This window comes from Nematolebias whitei, chromosome 20, assembly GCF_014905685.2.
Source record: "Nematolebias whitei isolate Nwh7 chromosome 20, NemWhi1, whole genome shotgun sequence".
Classification (NCBI taxonomy): domain Eukaryota; kingdom Metazoa; phylum Chordata; class Actinopteri; order Cyprinodontiformes; family Rivulidae; genus Nematolebias; species Nematolebias whitei.
The window spans coordinates 161,675-185,039 of NC_056517.1; the positions used below are offsets into that span (position 1 = coordinate 161,675).

The following is a 23,365-nucleotide window of genomic DNA, read 5'->3' on the forward strand; positions in this document are numbered from 1 at the left end:
AGTCTAGAACTTAACTTTCATGTTAGGAACCATGTGGGAGATCAGTCAAAGAAATATAAGTTGTTTGAAGATGGAAATACACTACACACTATACAATAAATTTATCCCTGAAATCTTGATGTGATTCATAATATGAAAGCCACAGAACAGCTGAAGAGTAGGCGCACCTTTGCGTTTTATAGTTTAGACAACTTATTTTCCATTATAATCCAAAACAGAATGATGTAAAACAAACCCTATGACATTATTTGGATTAGGCAATTTTATGGTTAGGGTGATATTGATTATACCTATCAACAGACCACAATTAGATACACTGAGGAATCTATGACCTCAGATGTGTCATTATCAAAGATTCTTCTGTCATAAATCACATTGTCTTTTCCATAATTTTATGCATTTATTGCTTAGATAAATAAGTATTTCAGAGAACTTCATTATATATATATATATATATATATATAGCTCATATATTAGCAGTGATTTATAGTTTATTTGTTGAATTTAGAGCAATAAATATAGTTTTAAAGATGTCTCTAACAACATCTACGTCTGGAAAATCTAAAATGAGTAGGTAAGTGCTTTCTAAACGTTTAATGTTAGATGAAGTGAAAATTAATGAATAAACTAAATGAATGAAAAAAATGTGGCATATTGTTTAGTCAAAATAGCTCTGATTTTTTAAAACCCTTTTAAAGTAATTTTGTCTTTTAAAAAAATTGCCAGTAGCTAAAGATGTTTTTACATGAATTTATACAAAAAACCCTCAGCTACTTGAAAAAAATAATTTTTTAACTAAAACATTCCTAAAACCCTAAGTAAAAACATCTTATCAAGACATTTGTCTTGTTTTAGGTCAAAATACATATTCTTGAGCAATTTTAACTTATCAAGATGGTACTTCTTTCAGTGTGTCTCTTCAAAACCACAATAGTCATAACTGGCAAAGAAATATAGGAAATTAGGAACTTTAGGAAATCTTACCAGAATAAATTTCAGAGTCAGAACACAGCTCAAGGGTTATTTCTTCTCCCTCGGAGTCACAGGGGTTGACATGGTTCAGAATCATATCCAAAGCCTGCTGTGCATGGTAAACCTTCGCCATCTTTGCTTCTCAGCTAACAAAGTGAAATATATGTTGTGATGTGACTTTTTATCCACCTTGAGGTGGATACAATCAAGGGTTTTTTTCCTCTCCATCTGAGTATCAACATTGTTCACACTATCACCCCCCCCCCCCCCCCCCTCCCCCCCCCCCATTTAGCATTTGCCTGGGACAGCATTACGTGTACACAACAAAAGATGGTCTAATGGGATGCAAATTACTCCAACTGCCATTTGGCAGTCTGGTAGAAGAAAGAGTCATTTGAAAATGCTGGGAGTTCTAGTGTTAATAGGTTGCTGTGGGTTTAATGTCAGAAAATTATCTTTACAAAGTTTTGAAACTTGACTCCACAGAGTCAGCAGTCTTTATTCAAACTTTTATTTTCCAGGGAGATAATTTCTTAAAACTGTAGCCCTTCTGTTGTGCCTGCCCAGAAAGTGTTTCACTTTTTATCAAGAACTAATTTCCAGTGCCATGAAGGCTGAAATTAAGTTTACTTCTATTTTATGAAGAGGTGATACCGTTATTTTAACAATAGTTGTGAAAGAAAACCCAAAACTGTGTTTAATTTTGTGGTGGCTGAGTTGTAACTGTCAGACATATTGGATGTACTATCTGTGTTATGAAGTTTATTTGTACTGCTGCAGGAGTACAAACGCCCCCCCCCCCCACCACCACCACCACCCCCAACACACACAGCAAAAAATTACAATTGCTGGCAAGCCTGCTGTGTGCCTTCCCATCTGAGACACAATTTGATTTCCAAAAAATAAAAAATAAAAATGCTTTGAAAGGAAATTACGCCCCACCCCCACCCCCACCCCCACACCCATGCAAGAAGTCCAAAAGAAAAGCAAAACCAGCACTTTGGAAACGTGATAAGATATAAATTTGACAAATACAAAGTACAGGTTGTTCTCAGCTAATAAATACATCTATTGTCTCCTCTCAATGTTTTCTTTCTCGGTAGTGTAAGACTCTGTCAGAGGTATGCGAGCACATTGTGTGCGTGTCCTCGGACCCGTTGGTTTCCCAGTCTGCCCACCTTGAGCTGGTCCACCTCACCAACGTCAAATCATCTGAAGGCCTGGTAATATTCTCTGTTGGTCCATTTGAACTATTGCTGCCACGTTTGTGGGTCTTTTGTTTGTTAAAAATCAAATTATTTGAGTACATTTATACTTTGAACAGTAATTCCTAAATACCTGTTTGTTTCTTTTTCCTGCATGCAGTAATAATTTGTTTTTGTTGGGGGAGGGGCTCAATGTTTCATCTTAAGTGATGAAGTTTCTTCAGCTTTACCTGGCACTTGACTAGTTCAACTTTAGCCATAACAGTAAGAGTGAAACAACAGTCCACCATCTTTTTATGAAAACAAAGCACACTTCAAAGAAACTAATGTCTGACTCTGACAGAAACTGGCTCCGAAGACATTAATCCTGCCGAGGACAAGTTCTTCAAACATTTGTAGCCACTTCAGCTCAGAGAAGAGTTGAGTTGAGGACACATCTGATCAAAGCCGAACAGCTTCAAAGAAATTACAACTGAAGAAGAAAAGAACCGTCTACACTTCAGACCACAGAAAGTCTTTGCTTGATGTGTCTTTGCTTTGACTTTGCAAAGAAAGTCTTTGCTTGATTATTGTGTCTTGAGCTGATATTTGTAGTGCAAATAAAATGATATTTGAACTGTGGCAATGTAGAGATGATATCCTGATTACACTATTAATTTTATTATGATCACAAAACAACACTTAGCAAGACCCGGACAGTGAGAAACATTCAACTCCGTCTGGTTTGAGCTTAGTGCAACATTGCCAATTCTAAGTGTATTTTTATATTTAAAAATGCAAAACAAAACATAGCTCTACAAAAATGTGATTAATTATTTTATACTTTCTTTTCTGTGTTTGTCCTTTAGGGGATGTATATCAAGTCAACCTATGATGGTCTCCATGTGATCACAGGAACCACTGAAGGGGTAGGAGTCTTTCAGTATTTTTTTTATACTAAATCCTGGGGTTACAAAATAAATAAATAAATTTCTACTTAGAATCTCCGCAAACTAACATCATATATTTTCATTACAGACTCATGTTCTATATGGATGACTGCTGGGTTCTCTGCTATGTAGATGATTGTTGAAGTACGGGTTGTTGAGAAACTTCCCAAAAAGTGTCAGACAGGGATCAATAGGCTCAAATGGATTCATCCTCCTCTGTTTGCTCCCTCTGTCTCGGTGTGCTTTTAGTCTCCGGCAGACCGCTGTAAGAAGATCCATGCAGGGGATGAAGTCATTCAAGTTAATCACCAGACTGTGGTAGGAGTATTATTTTTAGGTTATTTTTCTGTTTGTGGAAAGTTCTACAATAAAAACTCAGTATTTAAAAACCTAACTTATTATTTTTTTCACAAATACAGTACCTAATAGTTTTATATACTTTAGTTACATACAAACCAGTTGTAAAACTAATATAAATAACATTTCATTCATGCTACTTTGTTTATAATTTCCAGAAAATACTCAATTTATTTGGGTATGCCGAAAACACATTTCTGTTAAACAAAAGTTAAAAATATCAAGCTGCACTAAACCACATTCAATATGTACTGATCCTGATATTTATTCACCCCCAAACATGTTTATGTGTATATACTAAGGTTTTTGGACACATCTTTTAGTGTTGGATTCAGGTATTTCAGACAGACCCATAATTACAGGTGTATACATTCAAACACTGTGCTGTGCAGTCACCATTTGCAAACATCTGATGGTTTAAGTCATAGGAGCTCAATGACTCCAAACATGGCACTGTGATAGAACCTCACCTTTGCCATAAGACAGGCAGAAGCAATTTGCAGCAACAACAACTTAACCACATACCATGTAAGTCTGTTTAAAAATTCCAAAGTGGGGTCAACTACTTCTAAAGTGCATGTTGTATAAAAGTTGCTGCCACTCTGCTGATTTCATAACTGAAGACTTTCAAACATACCCTGGCATTGATGAGCAAAAGGAGCTTCTCTCTGTTCTCACCCACCTGGAGCAGAATGACTCTTTCATTCATATGCTCTTTGTGGACTTCACATCTGTTTCAACAACATGATCCCCCAAACCCTGATGGACAAATTACTCACACTAGGACTAAGCCCCTCCATTTGTAACTGGGTCATAGATTTCTTAGCAAACAGACTGCAATCAGTGAGGATCCATAACTTCTCCTCCTCCACCATAACCCTCAGCACTGTCTCCCCTCAGGGATGTGTGCTGAGCCCTCTCCTGTTCACTCTGCTCACGTATGTCATATTGTAAAGTTTGCAGATGATACAGTGGTGGTGGGATGCATCTCAAACAATTAGTCCAGCTACAGGCAGGAGGTGGAACACCTGGAGAGCTGGTGCAAAAAGAATAACCTTCAGATCAATGTGAAAAAGACAAAAATTAGATGATTGTGGACTTCAGAAGGAACAAACACACCTACACCCCCTTGAACATAAGAGGATCTACGATGGAAGTGGTCTCCAGCTACGAGTACTTGGGTGTACACCAGAACCACAACCTCAGCTGGAGCAACAACACCACCAGCCTGATCAAGAAATCTAATCAGAGACTCTGCTTCCACAGGCGGCTGAGATGAGCTGGTCTGGGAAGCTCAGTCCTCACCTTCTTCTACAGGTGTGCAGTGGAGAGCATCCTCTGTTCCAGCATCATTGTGTGGCATGGAGGCTGCACAGCTGCAGAAAGAAAAGCTTTGCAGAGAGTGGTGAAGGCTGCACAGAAGATGTTGGAGTCAGCCTCCCCACCATCACAGACATCTACACCTCCAGATGCAGGAAGAGGGCTACCTGCATCATGAAGGACCCCACTCACCCAGCACACACACTTTTGTCCTACTCCTCAGGAAGGAGGTTGAGGAACATTAAGTGTAGAACCACTAGACTGAGGAACAGCTTCTACCCTGAGGCTGTTAGACTCATGAATCTCTAACCAGAATAATCACTGTGAAAAATCACATCATGTTGCTGCTGATCTGTTTCATGTTGCTGCTGATCTGTTTCATGTTGAGGTGTTCATTCATACTCATCTGCTCACACAGACTCATGTTTGTGCTGCTGTATGACGTAATGTTTTTATGCTATTAATGCTTAGTGTATATTTAGCTGATGTTTTTCTTAGTTCATATCTTAGATCGTATTACTGTTTTTCTTTTACATTTTATTGTTGGATGTAATTGGGACCCTGCATACATAATCTCGTTCTACCACATGTACCACATGAGATGCGAATGACTAATGAATGTCTCTGACTTCACTGAGACACTTTTTATACAGTAGTTTTCAAATCCTGTGCTGTGTTGGATAGAGTGGTAAGGCATACTGACACTGGGCTGTAGAGCAGTGAAGGTTTGTTCTTCAAAGAGACAAATTGTAATTCTCTGGAGGCCTGTTAGGTGAGTTTGGGTTTTTGTCAACCTGCCTGCCTGCACTCAGTCACCTATAGAGTTTGATGAAGAATGGATAATAGTATGGGTCCATTTTAAATATCAGGACCCCTCATCTTCAATGATGGTCATTCTTGATGTGGCAGCATATCATGGTATTTCAGACTCTGTTGTGCTTTTAAGGTTGTATCAACACTTTGGAGACTTTTCTATTCCACCATGACTATATCCCAGTGCACATAGCAAGAACTATGAAACTATAAAAACCTGAACTCAACCCCATAAGAGACTTTGCGATGGTCTGGAACAAAGACGATGAGAATTATCATGCAACATTAGTACCTGACCTCATAAATGCCCTACAGAATAAAAGGGCATGAATTCTCACACTTCCCAGTCTTATGGAAAGCCTTCCAAGAATCATGGAAGATAAAGCTGTATGAAAGAAAGACCAACTATAGATTTATGTATTCGAATACAACAATGTTTAGATGTGTCCAGCTACTTTTGTCTGTACAACTCAATGAAATGCATGGACATATAATTTCAGTGTTTGAATTGTGTCACTGTCTCCCTTTCCACTTTTAAATTGATTACTAGATATTCATGTATTCATTTATTACTACTTATATTTAAAATGATAAACACATTGGCACCACCCACTGCGGCATATTCTCAATATTTCCACCTCAGTATTTTCTACGCATTCAACCAGCCATGGTTTTCTTGAATTTCCAAGGTCCAAGTGTGGAGTTTATTAAACCTATTGTTCAATAAATTTGAGACTGAGAACTTCAACAAAAATAAAAAGCGAAGTTTTATTTGTTTCTTCTGCAGAATGAGAACATCACATGAGCAGCACGCAGCAATGAGTTCTGTGAGTTCTGAAAAAACATGAGCAATACGGCTTCATTTATACACACCTTCACACGTAACAGAACTTGCTTTGACACAACAGGCGTTAACCTCATTTGCAATCTTATCAGGGTAAAAACAGACAGTACGTTTGTGGTCAGTGTCAATCTTATCAGGGTAAAAACAGACAATACGTTTGTGGTCCGTGTGACCGGTTCTGGAGCTGGGTTCCGTGCCGACAGGCTTGTGAGACTCAGAAGAAAAAGGTTTCACACACTGATGTAACTGCTACAGTTTAGATAAGCTTCAACAGAGTGTGATATAAAGTAAATTAATAATAAAAGTGATGAAAATAAAATTGATGAACAAAATAAACTGGTATCAATGTTTTCATTTCCACAATTCCTCCCTTTTGTTCCTATAGGAACAACAATAACACAAATATGTACAGATAGAGATATAGACACTGATTAACAGAACCTTCAAGGCACATCTGTCATACGGAGTGGTTTAACATATGGCTATCATAAACATCAGTTAGAAATTTGCTAAGGCTGTTTTTGTGGGGGACAGACACCTGTAAATGAGAACAAGCAAAAAGAAAAAGAAATCATTAAAAAAAGACAAAATTGTGAAAAGCAAAAACATAATAAAACAAAATATTTACATCTTGTTGGTCAGGACAAAAACAGTAGAGTGGGTAGTTTACACTTATTGGAGTCAGGATTGACATTGTTATGTAACAGGGCATAGGTTTCTGCCAGGCGTTCAGGAGTGAGGGCAGCAGTCGAGATCAGATGTGTGGACAATGAGCGAATACAAGGTATATAATAGAAACCACATTATTAGAATGGCTAAACAAACTCCTATAGAGATAATCAGGTACATGATTATGCCCTTCCACCGGCCAAACATTTTGTTGAACCAATCAGAAATTGGATTATTAATCCCAGAGGCATCCTGCATTTCTTGAGATAAGTCTTTCAGACCTTTTAGGGCTCTGGCTACTTTACCATCTGGTGCTATATTATTTGGTATAAAGGTACAACATTGTTCACCAATCATGGAGCACGTGCCTCCCTTCTCTGCTAATAACATGTCCAGAGCCATCCTATTTTGAATCGCCATTTTAGAAGTGGGACGTAGTTGGTCAGACAGGCCTTCAATGGCATCACGAGTTAGGTTGGTTAGGCGCAAAACATTATAATGGACAAAAGTTATTCTGGCTACGTTTTTGTTGGTTGTAACAGGAAAAATGGCTCCTATAATAGGCAGATTTTCTAACCCTGCTGCTACTGGGTCAGCCAATTTGTACTCATCTGGGACTCCTTGTGGAACCCCAATGGCGTTGATGTAGGTTTTAGAGTTTGCAAAAAGGTAAAAGTCGGTGTCTCGTCTTCTACTAGTTTTGTGTTGGGTTAATTGATGTCCTACTAACGTAAGGGGGCTGCAAGGCGAACTAAAGCACAGAGTCCTATGGTGTTTATAGGAATTTTTACTGACAATCTCTGGCCACCACAATAATAGTATAGGCCCGCTTGTGCCCACGTGCCAATGGTTTGTTTTTCTTCATCACTAGTGTCTACCTTTTCAGTGATGTTGCACCATTCATGGTTGATTTCCCCATAGTTCACTGTGGGGTTTCTTGTGGTAAGGTTAAAACAATGATACCCATTAATGATACAGTTTGGCCTAAAGGGTCCTGGATGTGTTTTATTGTGAATTGGTGGGTATATATCAGTCAGCGTGGTGCAGTCTTCTACTGGTTCTTGTCTAGTCAAATTTAGCATGCATTTATATCCCCATGCATCCTTAGGAAACAGTGGGGCCGGTTAGGTAACTAGTTTAGGTCTGGCTGCAGCGCAGGCGACACAGTTGCTCAGCTAGGCTTCTCTTGCGCTTCTACCAGCCATGAGAGCCATATGTTGTCATCTTCATGTCCAGTGGCACGTTCTATCACCTGTTCAGGTTTTAATTTTGTATAATCTACTGATACAACTGGTATGTCATTTCCCCATAGCCTGTCATCGAGTACAAGTGTTGGAGCGCCGGTAAGAATAGGGGTGGTTGGGTTTCCTATATCTGGAGTTTTAGCAGGGGGGTTAAACTTAATTGTGATGAACCCCATCGGGTCTTCACCACTAACATCTGCACGAATCATAAATCAGAATCAGAATAAACTTTATTGGCATTGTACCGAGATACAACGTGAATATGTACGTACAGTCGTCCGAAGATGGGCGGAGTAAACAAAGCTGCAGCTATAAATAATTAGCGCGGCCTTCTTATTCTTATTCAGAATAATATTTTGCTTAGATAAGAAAAGGAAAGAAAACATGAGGAGAGACGGTATAAAAAAAAGATCTCTCACACCGTGTCCTAGACAGGGCACAATGTGAGGCATCAAAAAAACCTACCACAGCAAAGCAACATAAACAGACGTTATACATTTACATATAGGCGGTGAAAACATTGAATATTTAAGGGAAGGTCATAGCATAGTCCAGAGCCCCCCCCCCCCCCCCAGCCATTGTCCAGATAAGAGGTGACGTTCATCTTCAGCTCAGTTGAGGTTCTGTTACATGTCCACGGCCTTGGAGAAGAGAGGGGTGAGGAAACAGTCAAAGCATCTTTGTTGTTTTCAAAACATTCCAGGAGGAGTTGAGATAAGTCCGGCATCAAGGCCACAGTTTGGGTCAGGCAGAACTCATGAATTGTTGTTTCTGCCTTTAAAGTCTTGCTGTACATATTCTCGGATGGAAACTCCAAAACAGCCGAATTGATCCTTTACTCCAAAAGTCGAGCTCACAGCTTCTCCAGATTATTCCACCATTCATGAGTGCTGCCAGTGAGATCACAGTCCTGATAACAGCTGCTCCAATTCCCTGTGACAGCTCCACATTCAGTCCGAGCACTGTCAAGCTTCAACACCTCCACACGAATTTGTAGACAACCAGATTTCACCAACCCAAACAGTAGAATGTAGTTGTCATCATGAATCCAATTTGTTTCCTTAGAGGTCAGAGGGTCCTCCTTACCCTGACTCCTGTTGGGAGAAGTTGATCGATTTTGTTGAGAGACCAGCTGATCCTTCGAATTAAGAGGTATGCAGTAAAAAAAGAGGCTTTTTTTTAAGTGTTCACAGGACAAAAGAGCATAGCAGGGAAGTGTGTGTGTGTGGGGGGGACGTCTGGTTTCACCGTAGAATAGGAGGAAAGAAAAATAATAATAATAAAGGTGTAATGAGTTGGATTTTGGTCGTTAGTTGCTATAAAATGTTTTGGGGGTCCTTGCAAGTTAGTTAAGGATAAGGTTATAGGGTTACCAGTTGGGTCATAATCTCTTTGAAACTTAACTTTATCCTACCATAATTTGGTGTCATCATCTAAATAAGCACGAGAAGGTGTCCATAACCCAGTGTAGTGAGTTGTGGTTTCCCATGGGCAGACTGGGCGCCAAGTACGAGGTTTGGGGTTAGGGAGGAATTGGTAGAACATAGGTGATTTAGCGTTGCAGTTGGGGTGGGAAGCTGATGTCATTCTACGGTCTAAACACAAGTAGAGATCAGTGCTTTGATAGTATTGTTTGTAGGTACCACAATCAATTACATCACATAGGTCGAACTGAAATGAGTTGGTGGTGTTTACTTCATAGTCAATTTTGACATCTACTTTCCAATCTTTACATGTTAGTTTTTGCATTTCTCTTTTCTTACCAGGGTTTTTCACACATGGTCCTTCACCTAGAAATAAACGAAAGTGTTCACACAAGAAGATGACCCCACCCAGTGCTAGGGAGGTTTTCCATGGATGTTACAGCAGGCCCGTTTTTGGTCTTCCTTGGGGGAGAGCCTGTAAAAAAGTCTGATGAGGGATGGAGAGTTCCTTATGGGGCAGTTGGTAGGGTGTAGAGGGGCAGAGAGTTTATGGGGGGTGGAGAGTTCCTTATGGGGCAGTTGGTGGGGTGCAATGGACCAGGGGATGGTTTGTTATCCTGGGGGGAAGCCACCTCACCTAGGTTTGAGACCTAGTGAGTGAGCCGCCTTGCCTAGGTTTGGGAGGACCCTAGCGAGTAAGCTGTCCTAGGTTACAGTACTTACACTCAAGGTCTAAATTAGCTGCTGCCTCAGCTGCCCAATGGCACTGAGTGAGCTGAGTGGGCAACTTAGGTGAACCTAAGGTGCTTGTTGGGGATTTGGCTCTCCCAGTCCTCCCTCTGATGGTGGCGTGGTCCCTCTGAACAACTTACAGTGGGATGCGTGGATCCAGGTAGCTCGCTCAGCCACCTTGACAGCTGTGTGGGTTGTTAACAGCACCTGGAATGGTCCTGTCCACCTGGGGGAGTTCCACCTTTTCCTTCTGAAAGATTTAATCATAACAAAATCTCCTGGGGTTATGGCATGCAATTGTTCCTGTGCTGGGCCTGGGAGCCCTCCTTGGACTAGGTCCCACTCCCAGGTTGGGTGGGGCTGCAAACAAGATTTCAAAAGGGCTAAGGTTATGTTTAGCTCTTCTGCGCATGCGCATGTACATCAGTGTGATGGGTAAGCATGTAACCCAGTTGAGTTTTGTCTCGTCACAGATTTTTGTCAGTTTGTTTTTTAATGTCCAATTTTCTCTTTCAACTGCGCCTCCGCTCTGTGGGTGGTACGCACATTGTTTGGTCAGATCAAAGTTCAGTGTAGTTGATACTTCTTCAAGAATCTGATTTGCAAAATGGGGTCCGTTGTCACTGGAGATTCATTGTGGAATGCCCCATCTTGAGACCACCTCCTGTAGGAGGATTCTGGCTACTGTGCTGGCTGTAGCATGTTTCGTGGGGAAAGCTTCAACCCATTTGGAGAACATGTCCACTATTACCAGACATAATTTTTTGTTTTGGACTGGTGTTAGTACAATGAAATTAATCATCAGATGTTGAAATGGTATTGTAACTATGAGCACATGGTGCTGATGTTTTTGCTGTTTTGTTGGAGACATTGTGAGTTGCACACACAAGGCAAGCGTCATAGTGGGAAGCAGCTGTTTTTGAAAAATTTACAGTAAACCAATCAGCATTAATCTGTCTTAACATTCTTCCCTTTGACACATGATCCAGAGCATGTGTCAAAACAGCAAAGGAGGGAATTTTTTTTTAGATAAACATGGATTACAGTTTGGGCCAATCCAGACATGTTCAGAAAAACACAGCCGCGTTTCTTCCATTCAGCCTTTTCACAGGCTGTGGCAAATTTCTGCATGTCTGTGACAGAAAAAGATGAAGAGGAAGTCTGAGTCAGAGTGAAAGTAGATTGTGGTTTGAGCACAGGCAGCTGATTTTGCAGCTTCGTCAGCCAGTGCATTTCTCCTAGACACAAAATCTGTGTTGGAGGTGTGAGCTGCACATTTAATAACAGCCACCTTTGTGGGAAGAGTGATGGAAGAGAGAAGGTCAGCTACAAGCTTGTGGTTCAGTATGGGTTGTCCATCAGAGCGTAAGAACCGTCTGTGTTTTCACAATGCTCCAAAATCGTGAACAACACCAAATGCATACCTGTTGTCAGTGTAAATATTTACATTTTTCCCTTCAGACAAAAGGCAAGCACGTGTGAGGGCAATCAGCTCACAGGCCTATGCAGAACATGATGACAAAGGACCAGCTTCAATTGTGTAGGGGTGCAAACAATTTCCAACTCAGCCATACAGTCATGTGGGGTGCCTTATTCAACTGTTGGCAGGAGTGTGGCTGGGTTTAAAACATTACAATGCTGTATAGTAATGTTAGGCGTGTCCAATAGTGTGGTGTGGTATCTCAGCCATCGTGCGGTTGAGAGGTGTGCAGTTTTTTTGTTCATTTAAAATTTGTGTGACAGAGTGGGGAACGAGAAGGGTCAGATCAGAATAACCCACAATGTCTCTGCTAGCTAGGACTGCTTTGTCAGCAGCTGCCACAGCACGCAAACAGAGGAGCAGGCCTGCTGCTACAGAGTCCAATTTGGCAGAAAAATAGGTGACCGGTTTCAATCTGTCGCCATGTTTTTGGAGCAATACAGAAGTCATACAGCCACCGCGTTCATCCACAGCCTGAATAAAAGGTCTTGTGGTATATGGAATGCCAAGAGTGGGGGCTTGCTACAGTTGTTTTTTCAGCATTTCAAAGGCCTGTAGTGCCTCATTAGACCATGTCAATTTAGAGCTCATCAGTAAGCCTTTTTCATGACAGATGGTGCATAGTGGGGTCTCCGTTTCAGCATAGCTTGGAATAAAATGTCTGCAATAAGCACAAAGTCCTAAAAAGGACATCAACTGTTTCTTAGTCTCGGGAAGTGGCAGTTTCACTATTGCTTTAACGCGAGTGTCTGTAATTTCCCTACCTGCTACTGAGATTCGATGGCCCAGAAATGTCACTGTGGTTTGCACAAACTGCAATTTAGACAACAAGGCCTTGTGGTCCTGGTCTGCTAAATATTGAAGCAGATGGACATTGTTTTCTCTGCATGACTGCTCTGAAGGAGTGGCTAGCAGAAGATCATCAACATATTGTAACAATGTACAGTCAGAAGGAAGTGAGAAACCTGCTAAACTATCATTCAGCGCTTGGTGGAAAATGGTAGGTGACTTACAGTAACCTTGACACAGGCGGGTGAAAGTGTAAGACTTTCCTTGAAATTGAAAAGCAAACCAAAATTGGCTGTCTGGTTGTACGGGCACGCTAAAGAATGCGTTGGCCAGGTCAATAACGGAAAAATGGGTGGAGCCAGATAGGATTTGTGACAAAATTACATAAGGATTTGGAACAATCGGAGCATGTGCTTGCACCACAGAGTTCACGGCCCTAAGGTCCTGAACAAAACACAATTTATCAGGCGGCTGGGGCCTTATTTTCTTCACAGGAAAAATAGGAGTCCTGACAGGGGAGGATGGACAGTGAATAATTACTCTGGCTTTAAGCAAAGAGTGAAAAACAGGAATAATGCCTCTTTCTGCATCAGGTTTTACGGGGTACTGAGGGATTTTGGGTCGATATGAAGATTTAGGTGAAATTTGAATGGGTTACTGGCCTTTTATGAGTCCTACATCATATTTAGTCTGTGCCCATAGATGTGTTGGGACTGTTGCCAATTCTGGGTCGTCCTGGGAAAAGGTGGACATTGTTAGTCATTTGTTATTGTCAATCACTTCTTTTGTGGGGCGTACAGTCAGCAGATGACAAAAATCTTGTCTGTACATGTTGAGAGGGTGAATAGAAAAAGCTGTCATGGGGTTCCCAGTCTGAAGCCTGGTGGGCTTTTAGTGCTAGGGAACCCAAAGAACGCCACTACTGGTCAGGTGGTTTTGCCAGAGAAATGTGAGGGAAAGAGTCTGATGTAGTAAAATACAACGTCTGAGGAGTCATGTTGTCTTTGAGTGTAATTAAGACAAAGCAAGAGTCTGAGGTCCAACAGAGGGACGAAGTGGTCAGTAGTGTCTCAGGGGTCATCAAAAATGAGTATCATAGTTGGTCAGCAGGATCTGAAGTCACATGAGCAGTGAAGTGTAGACGTTGTTCAGACATAAAACAAGTTGTGGGTGGGGGTCTGTCTCTGGCCATTTGAAGGAGAGACTGCTGTTGAGTAGGATCCAGCAGGACTCATTCAAAAACATACAATAAATCTGGTGTAAGGGAGAAGAGAGTCTCTGGGTTGTCTGCTTGTTTTGAGACAAGCAGACCTTCAGTGCCACAGCTGAGAGTTAATCTAAATTTTAGTATCAAGTCCCTGGCCAGCAGATTAACTGGGCAGGAGGCTGACAGCAAACATTGATGATCATGTGTAATGTGATCAAAAGGATCGGTAGTTTTTAGATGGGCTGTAACAGCTTCAGGAACAGCTTGACCGAACGCTCCTGTAGAATGTACTATTTTGCCTGAGAGAGGAGCGTCAGGAAAACATTTTTTCATAATCAGTGATTGTGTCGCTCCGGAGTCAACAAGAAATTTAATTAGTTTGTTTTGAACTAAGTTCCGGTAAGATGGCGCCCGTGTACATGGCTTGCAATCCACCTCTGCTGATGGTGTTCGGATTATTTTTGTTTTTTGCATTTCACATCTGGGACATCAACTCTACTGGTGTATGACAGACAACAACTTTTGGATCTTCGTTTTTCTGTCACTGAAGTCGCTTATATAGACCATTATCAGCGTACATATGGACCCCCCCCTCCTCCCCCCCTGCTGGCAGACGTGCCAGCTTACCTTCGCTGCGTTCCTCACCTGCCTGCCCAGAGATATCGCTTCGGATGCCGGGGAAAACATGCTGGTCAGCTGGTGAAGCTGAAAGCTCTGCGCGCTGCATCTTCCTCTTCAGCTGGCGGTCGTAGTCTCCAGCTTCCCGCGTGCCTGGACCAGGTAACCAGTGGGAGTTGTCAGCCATTGCGCAGCCTGGACCTACCTGGAGGGGCTGTTATTGAAAACCTGCTGCCATTAGTGCGTGCTAACTCCACCGCTGCTGGCTCCACTTTGGACAGTATCCAGAGGTGTTTGGTCAACGCAAGATCTGTTACCAACAAAACTTTTATCCTCAGGGATTACTTTCAAGAGCACGATCTGGACTTTCTATGCATCACAGAGACTTGGATGTCTCCGGGTGAGTCCTGCGCCTTGACGGAATTACTGCCACTGAACAGTCTGTGTTTTAACGCCCCTCGGCCATTAGGCCGGCGCGGTAGTGGATTATTAACAATATTCAAATCAACTTTTGACTGTAAACAACTGCCCATCCCAGTTTCCAGCGCCAGCTTTGAGCTGAGCGTCTTTGAACTCGGACATTCACCTACGACGTTATTTGCACTCATATACCGTCCACCTAGGTCTAATAATTTCATAAATGAGTTTTCTGACTTCTTGGCTGAAATCCCACCAATACATGAGCATCTTTTCATTATTGGGGACTTGAATTTGCACGTGTGCTGTCCTGAGAAGCCCTTGGTTAAGGACTTTTTCGATTCATTGGACTCATTTAATTTAACTCAGCATGTAAACGGTCCCACCCAAGAGTGTGGATATACACTGGACCTTGTTTTAACTCATGATATGACTGTTAATAATCTTGTTATTGGTGATAATGTTTTTTCAGACCACATGCCAGTCCGGTTTGAGTTCACCCTCCCCCATCTAACTCCTAAGCTGTGCATTCCTGCACGTCGCGCTCAGACCATTAACCACTTCACTGCTGCATGTTTCACTGATGTTTATAACTCTGGAATGATAATTCAGACCGCAGTGTTTCTCATCACAACTGAGGAGCCGACATCCTAGTTCAACTCTGTCTGCTTAAAGACTCTGGATCATGTTGCGCCTGTTAAAACCAAAATATCAAAACTCAGACCAGAACCTTGGCTGAGTGACGTCACCAAGGCCGCTAGGCAGCAATGTAGGAGGGCGGAGCGAAAGTGGAGGAAAGACAAACTGCAGGTCTCAATCCAGGTACTTAAAGAGAGTTGGTGCTGTTATCAGAAAACAGTAAAAGCTGCTAAATCAAAATTCTTCTCTGATATAATTACCTCAAACTCTCACAACCCACGTGTCCTCTCCTCCACCCTAAACTCTGTTCTCTACCTCAATGAACCATCACCTCTGGAAGCCTTGACTGAGCTGTGCGACAACTTCCTACATTTCTTTTTGAAAAAAATTGCGACCACCAGGGCTCTCATTTCCCCTCCAACTCATGACCCATCCATCCCACCTTAATCTGTAGCTCCTTTTGATCATTTTGAACCCATCACTCTATCTTCTCTAGAGCAGGTCATGTGCAGCTTGAAACCTTCTGGTTCCCCCTTTGATGTGGTCCCCCCTCGACTACTAAAGGAAGTTTTTCCTACTCTAGGTCCATCCATTCTTGTCATAGTAAACAGTAGTTTATCCACTGGCGTGGTACCAAAATCCTTTAAACATGCTGCTGTCCAGCCTCTCCTGAAAAAAAAAAAACCTTGACCCCTCAGTTGTTTCCAAATTCCGGCCTGTCTCCAAACTCCCATTTGTTTCTAAAGTACTGGAGAAAATAGTCGAGTCCCAGTTGAAATGCTTCCTGGAGGATCACGCCATCTTAGAGCTTTTCCAATCTGGCTTTAAACCTCTCCACAGCACTGAAACTGCCCTGCTGAAGGTCTTTAACGACATCTTCAGATTCACAGATACCGGTGATTCTGTGCTGCTTGTCCTGTTGGACCTCACAGCCGCCTTTGACACCATCGACCATGAGATCCTCATTGCTAGGTTGGAGTAGTGGGTGGGCGTCATAGGATCTGCCCTCAATTGGTTCAGATCTTACCTCACTGACAGATCCTTTTGTGTCTCCATCAAGGATTTTAGTTCCGCAGAGGCAGAACTTAAATGGGGGGTTCCACAGGGGTCCATACTGGGTCCCCTCCTATTCTCTTTATACCTGCTGCCGCTTGGTGCTATTTTCCGAAATCACAACATGCCCTTCCACTTCTATGCCGATGACTGTCAAATTTACTTCCCCCTAAGACACAATGATACATGCTCTATTCAACCGCTGCTCAACTGCCTGACTGACATCAGGGACTGGATGGCTTTAAATTTCTTAAGTTTCAATGAAAAGAAGTCTGAAGTCATGTTGTTCCTTCCCAACGACACGATCACAAACCACTGCATCGATCTTTCCGCTCTAACCCTGTCAGAAAAACAAAGAGTCACTAATCTTGGCGTGATAATGGACCCTTCCCTGAAGCTTAACAATCATGTAAACATGATTGTTAAATCATGCTTCTTCCATCTGAGGCGGCTGTCTAAACTGAAGCCCATATTGTGCAAAAATAACCTGGAGACAGTAATACATGCATTCATTACATCTAGGCTTGATTACTGCAATTCACTCCTGTTTGGTATCAGTCAGACCTCCATTGCACGACTGCAACTGGTCCAGAATGCAGCAGCCCGATTTTTAACCAGTACAGGCAAAAGAGAGCACATTACACCAGTTTTGGCCTCACTGCACTGGTTACCGGTTCACTTTCGAATCCAGTTTAAAATACTCATGTATGTCTACAAATCACTGAACAGTGTCCCCCCCCATCTCTCCGATTTGCTACAACCGTATGTCCCACCACGCTCCCTGAGGTCAGTGGACCAGTTGTTCCTCACAGTTCCAGGAACTCGTCTTAAGCACAGAGGTGACAGGGCCTTCTCTGTAGCAGGACCAAGACTCTGGAACAAGTTACCTCTGCTTATCAGACAGGCCCCCTCCCTCTCGGTTTTCAAGTCCCGTTTAAAAACTCACTACTATTCAATAGCTTTCAACACAAGATGATCTGTGTTTTGATCCTGTATGCTCTACACTGGTTTGTCGTCATTATCTGCATTGTTTTTTGTCCATATTCTGATTTACCTCATTTTGTATTTTGTTTGTGTGTTACCTGTTGTTTTGTCTGTACAGCACTTTGGTTGGCCTTGTTGCTGTTTTAATTGCTTTATAAATAAAGTGGTATGGTATGGTATGGTATGAACTAACACTGTCAACATAGGTAACTTCAGATACGCTGACTGAGTGTATTTGTAATATGTTGGAATTATCTCGCATGTGTCTGATGGAAAAACAGGTGTGTGTGTGTGCTGATACTTGCAGTGCGGAGTCCTGGGTCCTGGTCTCCCGGCACTAGTCAGATGGAGTAACCTCCTCTCCAGCCTCTGCCTCCTGGATGCCCAATACCACGTCCACCACGTCGGTGTGGGCTTGGGTAAAAAGTCTGTTTATTTTGTGGGTGCTGTTGGCCTGGGCCGTGCTGCTGAGGCCTCGGGCCCTATGGTCTGGGCTGGTATGTCGGGCGACCTCTGCCATGCCACTGATTTATTTTGTGGGGGCAGTTTTGGACCCAATAGTCGAGGCTTCCACACAGGAAACAAGGACGAGGTCCAGCTGGGTCGTTCTGGTGTTGATATGGTTGAGCAGGCTGTGGCTTAGGTAGTTGGGCAGCAGCTGTATTTAACGTCATCTGTGTGGCTGCTTGTACCAGTGTGAGCTGAGCCTCTTCAGTTTGTCTCTGTGTTTTCTTCTGGGTGGAGGTTTGGTCAGCTGTGTGCTGATCCCAGGCATGCCTGGCATGTCTGAGGAGCTCATTCAGCCAGACACCAGTTTTCCACCCAATGTAGGTGGATTGAACAGCTTTGCGGATAGGTGGGAGAAGTCCAGTCATCAGAGATTGGCAGAAAATAATCTCAAAAGACGTTGCTTGAGGGGCTTCTCACCAGTCATCATTATCGATGGGAGTACCAGAGTGGATTCTTAAGATGGGCAGCAGTCTGTTAGCATAGTCTTGTGGGGCTTCATCTGGTCTCTGAACAGTATCTGTGATGGTTGTGAAGCTTGGGGTCTGAGGATACGCTGCAGTTATGTGTTCTGTGATCCTTTCCACATGTGTGAAGAACTGTTGGTTGTCCTTGTGATCTGCCTGGACATTGACAATTCGATGTCCATCACGTGCATCAAATAGTTGGGCTCCGATGTTGCTGATGAACCCAATCCCATACATAGAAGCCAGTATCATTTTGAGCTCAGCTAGTGTGGGTCGGACCACTTCTATCATATTTATCATAGCAGCAGCTACAGCAGCTCCTCCTTGTGCCAGGTCAGGCAAGTGCTGGCTCGCCATCTCAAGTCAAGTCAAGTCAAGTCATATTTATTTATAGAGCGCAATTTAAAACAGATAGACTGTTATCAAAGTGCTTAACACTAATGGTAACTAAGAAATAAAAAGCAGTAAGACTATACCTTAAAAAGTTAAAACAACAGCATTAAAATGAAGACATGGAACAAGATATACTAAATCAACTCACACAGTATGAAATGCCAGAGAGAACAAATGTTTTTAGCAGGGATTTGAACACAGGAAGGGAGGTGGCATGCCTCATGCTGGGGAGTAGGTAGTCTCGATGGTTCTCGATCTCGATCAGGGCTGCCTTGGGCCAGGCTCGGTACACCAGTTGAGGGCCAGTCGGTCCTCCAACCTCCAACATTGGGTTGGTGAGCAGGTCTTCAGGATTGTCCAATCCATCTGCAGCTTGGGGAAGGTCAGATAATGATGATCTGCTTTTTTTTTGTTTGTTTTTTCTTTAGGCTTTGCTGTTTAACGTCGTCAATTTTCTTTTTTATATCTTCAGCCTTTTCTTCAAGGGCCTTAATTTTTCCATTTGTCTTGTGATGACTGTAGTACTGGTTCTAGTGACAGGACCTTTAGTATCAGCTGGGGTCTTCAGCGAGGACACTGGTGGGGTTGCATCTTCTTCTTCCTCTGAATCAGATGTTTGTGCATATTCTTGAAAATCATCATCAGATTCGAGGGCCCAAGTGGGTTTTGGTGGTGGGAACAGATGAGCTTGACCTTTAATGGGTAGTTGTTTTTTGTTGTCTCAGTCTGGTTTGAATTCTGTCGAGGTCGAATCCTCCCGATGGAAAAACAGAACGTCCCCTCGCTCTCAAAAAGACCTAGTAGAGGTTTAGGGAAGAATCCTGCAATGCCTGGTGATCAGCCCCCGTCCTGGGTCCACCGAGTGAACGGACCAGCAAAGGTCCCTGTTCGTGACGCCAAATTGTGGAGTTTATTAAACCTATTGTTCAATAAATCTGAGACTGAGAACTTCAACAAAAATAAAAAGCGAAGTTTTATTTGTTTCTTCTGCAGAAGGAGAACATCACATGAGCAGCACGCAGCAATGAGTTCTGTGAGTTCTGAAAAAACATTAGCAATACGGCTTCATTTATACACACCTTCACACATAACAGAACTTGCTTTGACACAACAGGCGTTAACCTCATTTGCAATCTTATCAGGGTAAAAACACAGTAGTTTGTGGTCAGTGTCAATCTTATCAGGGTACAAACAGACAATACGTTTGTGGTCCGTGTGACCGGTTCTGGAGCTGGGTTCCGTACCGACAGGCTTGTGAGACTCAGAAGAAAAAGGTTTCACACACTGATGTAACTGCTGCAGTCCAGATAATCTTTAACAGAGTGTAGTGATATAAAGTAAATGAATAATAAAAGTGATAAATAAAATTGATGAACAAAATAAACTGGTATCAATGTTTTCATTTCCACATTTACGAAACAAAAGTGGCCAAGCCTTTGCAGTTGTTGCCTCAAATCTAGCATTCATTTCAAAAACTTCAAAAACTTTCTCTGCCCATTCTCATGCATGAAGAACAAACCTCATGTCAGTTCAGTAAATTTAGTTATGTTGAGGCTTTAGCTGCCAAATCCTACAGGACATTTATATTTGTTTACAGTATATTTCTGTTCTCATTCTGCTGCAGGCAAGAAGTGTAGGCGTGGCTTTTTGCATGTAGTGGGTAAAAATGTGAAAAAAGAGATAGATGATAAGATGCTTTTGTTTTCAAAATGAGGGCAGGTTACATCACATGAAAGCTCTATAGATAGCTTCACCACCTTGCCACCTACTTGCTTTGCACAGAATCATCAAGAAGTGATCACGACGTGGACACAATTCAAACCTCTACTTAGCAGCATTCTGAATGCAAGCTGAATATTAATGAGTAGATTTGTATTTGATTATTTTCCAAGAAAATTAGATTTTGTTAACAAAAAAAGAAATCCTCTGACTTCCTGTCCTCCTTGGTCCACAGGTGGGCTGGCAGTTGCGTAACCTGGTTGGCTCATTGAGGGCCGATAAAGGTGTAGTGTCCCTGACACTGAAGAAGCGTCCACAGAGCACGCTCAGCTCCACTCCCGCGCTACTGAAGAACATGCGTTGGAAACCCCTGGCTCTGCAGGTTGGACCAGAGCTACCTTTTATAGACTTTATTAAAGCGTTGCGCTGGCCCACATTAATTCCCCCACAGCATTCCTTCTTCTGTTCGACTGGAGCCAAAGCGTGTAATTAGGTCAGGGAACTGTGGCTCAGAGCAGGTTTGTTTGAAAGTTAAACGAACTAAATGAGAAAAATGAAACTAATGGCTTCCCACCCACATTCCCAGAAGTCACCTAATTAAGAAAAATTTCCCCCTGAATTAGTATCATTCGTTAGCCACACAAACAAAAAACAAAACAAGGAAAAAGTGTTCAGGTGGCACGGTGGATGAGTTGGTAGAGCTGTTGCCTCTCAGCGAGCAGGTTGCCGAATCAAGTCCCAGCCAGGGACCATTCTGGATGGAGTTTGCATGTTCTCTCCATGCATGCATGGGTTTTCTCTGGATACTTGGGTTAGTCTGATTGGTAACTCTAAATTGTCCCTAGAGGTGAGTGAGTGAGTGAATGATTGTTTGTCTCATTTGTCTCTATGCATCCCTATGATGGACTGGAGACCTGTCAAGGGTGTCCCCCACCTCTTTCACAGTGACTGCTGGATATGGGCACCACTGACCCCACAACCCAAAAAGGAAGAAGTGGGTAAAGATGATGGATGGATTTATGGATGGATCGATGGAAAAACTGTTCATGTTTCACAACTTTTTCTTTTTTTGTGCTAAATTGTTACAAAACTTTTGTGGACATGGTGACAAACTGAACTCTGACTTTCAAAAATGACATATTTTCACTGAATGACTGACTTTCAAACTTAGTCACTGCCAAGAACAGTATTTATCCATCCATCCATCCATCCATCCATCCATCCATTAATTATCTTTACCTCCTATTCGGACTGCAGGGATCACTGCATACGTGGACATAGACACCACTGTGGACATACCGTATATTATATGCGGACATTTAATTTAATTATATGTAGACATATATGTGCAAGAGGTGGGAGACACCCTGAACATGTCTCCAGTCCATCACAGGGACACATAGAGACAAACGAGACAAACAACCATTCACGCTCTCACTCACACCTAGGGACAATTTAGAGTTACCAATCAGCCTAACATGCATGTTTTTGGTCTGTGGGAGGAAATGGGAGTAACTGGAGAGAACCCACGCATGCACGGAGAGAACATGCAAACTCCACCCAGTTTTACCAACTGAGCCGCTTGCACCAGATTTATGCTATTTGAAATTTTTCAGCCGATGCAAGCTTTAAAAGTTTAAATATATACTTGAAAAAATGCAGAAACAAATCGATTTATTCACATTATGTCACTTTTTAAACCTTGTTTTATGTGTTTTTACTTAAATCCATTTAGACAAAATTCTGTGAGATGATTTAACATTTTCCTTGTCAGCGTGCTGACAACACGACAGCAAGTTGTGATAAAACCAACCATTCACAAAGAGACATTGGTCTTTGCTCATTTTCCATCTTGTCATATACATTAGGCTGCATAAATATTTTATTTATATATTTATAGGCTTCTCAGTCCCTGGTTACATCTTTAAACTACTTTATGTTTGTTGCATTAAATATGTGAATATATATGAAGCCTCTTAGCCCAGTTCTTGTCTTATGTGCATGTTTATGTTTGTATGTAGTGTTAGCAAAAACTCTCAGAAGCTAGACAGATTTTAAATAAGCTCTCAAAAAAGAATAATTTGATGTGCATTTACTACTGATTAATTTTTAGAGTGAGTCTAATTCAAGATGGCTGCAACAGCAATGTAAACTTAGCAAACATGAATTAGTCTTTAACACAATTGTTAAATGAACATGCTAAAATCTGATGAAGTAGGAGCTGGAAATATACCCAAACACATACTAAACAGTACACATTGCACAAAAAGTTTACATTAAACTGTGCCCATAAATACTGGCGTCAGATCTATCCGTCTGCTTTTTAAGTTTTAAATTGTATCTCTTTTTTTCAGCATAACATGATCTTAGTTTAAAAATCTGGTGATATTATTTCTTGAATGCAAGGCTTTTAATCAGCTTCATTTTTGGTGATTTTTGAACTCCGTGTATTTTTTACTGCCCATGTGTCAACACATATTTTTATGCTAACCCTTCAAGATTTAAGAAAAAATAAAACAGATGCAATCCATAAAAGAACCAAAACCTTTTAAACATACATTTGTTTATGCTCTCTATTTCTGG

General features: G+C 41.9%; 1 protein-coding gene across 1 annotated transcript in view; it reads left to right on the forward strand.

Moving 5' to 3' along the window:
- The window catches only part of cnksr2a (connector enhancer of kinase suppressor of Ras 2a), a 198,804-nt gene that overhangs the window by 98,072 nt on the left and 77,367 nt on the right, over window positions 1-23,365 (forward strand). The window contains exons 6-9 of the mRNA XM_037694365.1: window positions 2,076-2,195; window positions 3,026-3,085; window positions 3,356-3,424; window positions 21,018-21,164. Of these exons, the coding sequence (XP_037550293.1) occupies window positions 2,076-2,195; window positions 3,026-3,085; window positions 3,356-3,424; window positions 21,018-21,164 (396 nt within the window). The remainder of the gene's footprint in view (window positions 1-2,075; window positions 2,196-3,025; window positions 3,086-3,355; window positions 3,425-21,017; window positions 21,165-23,365) is intronic.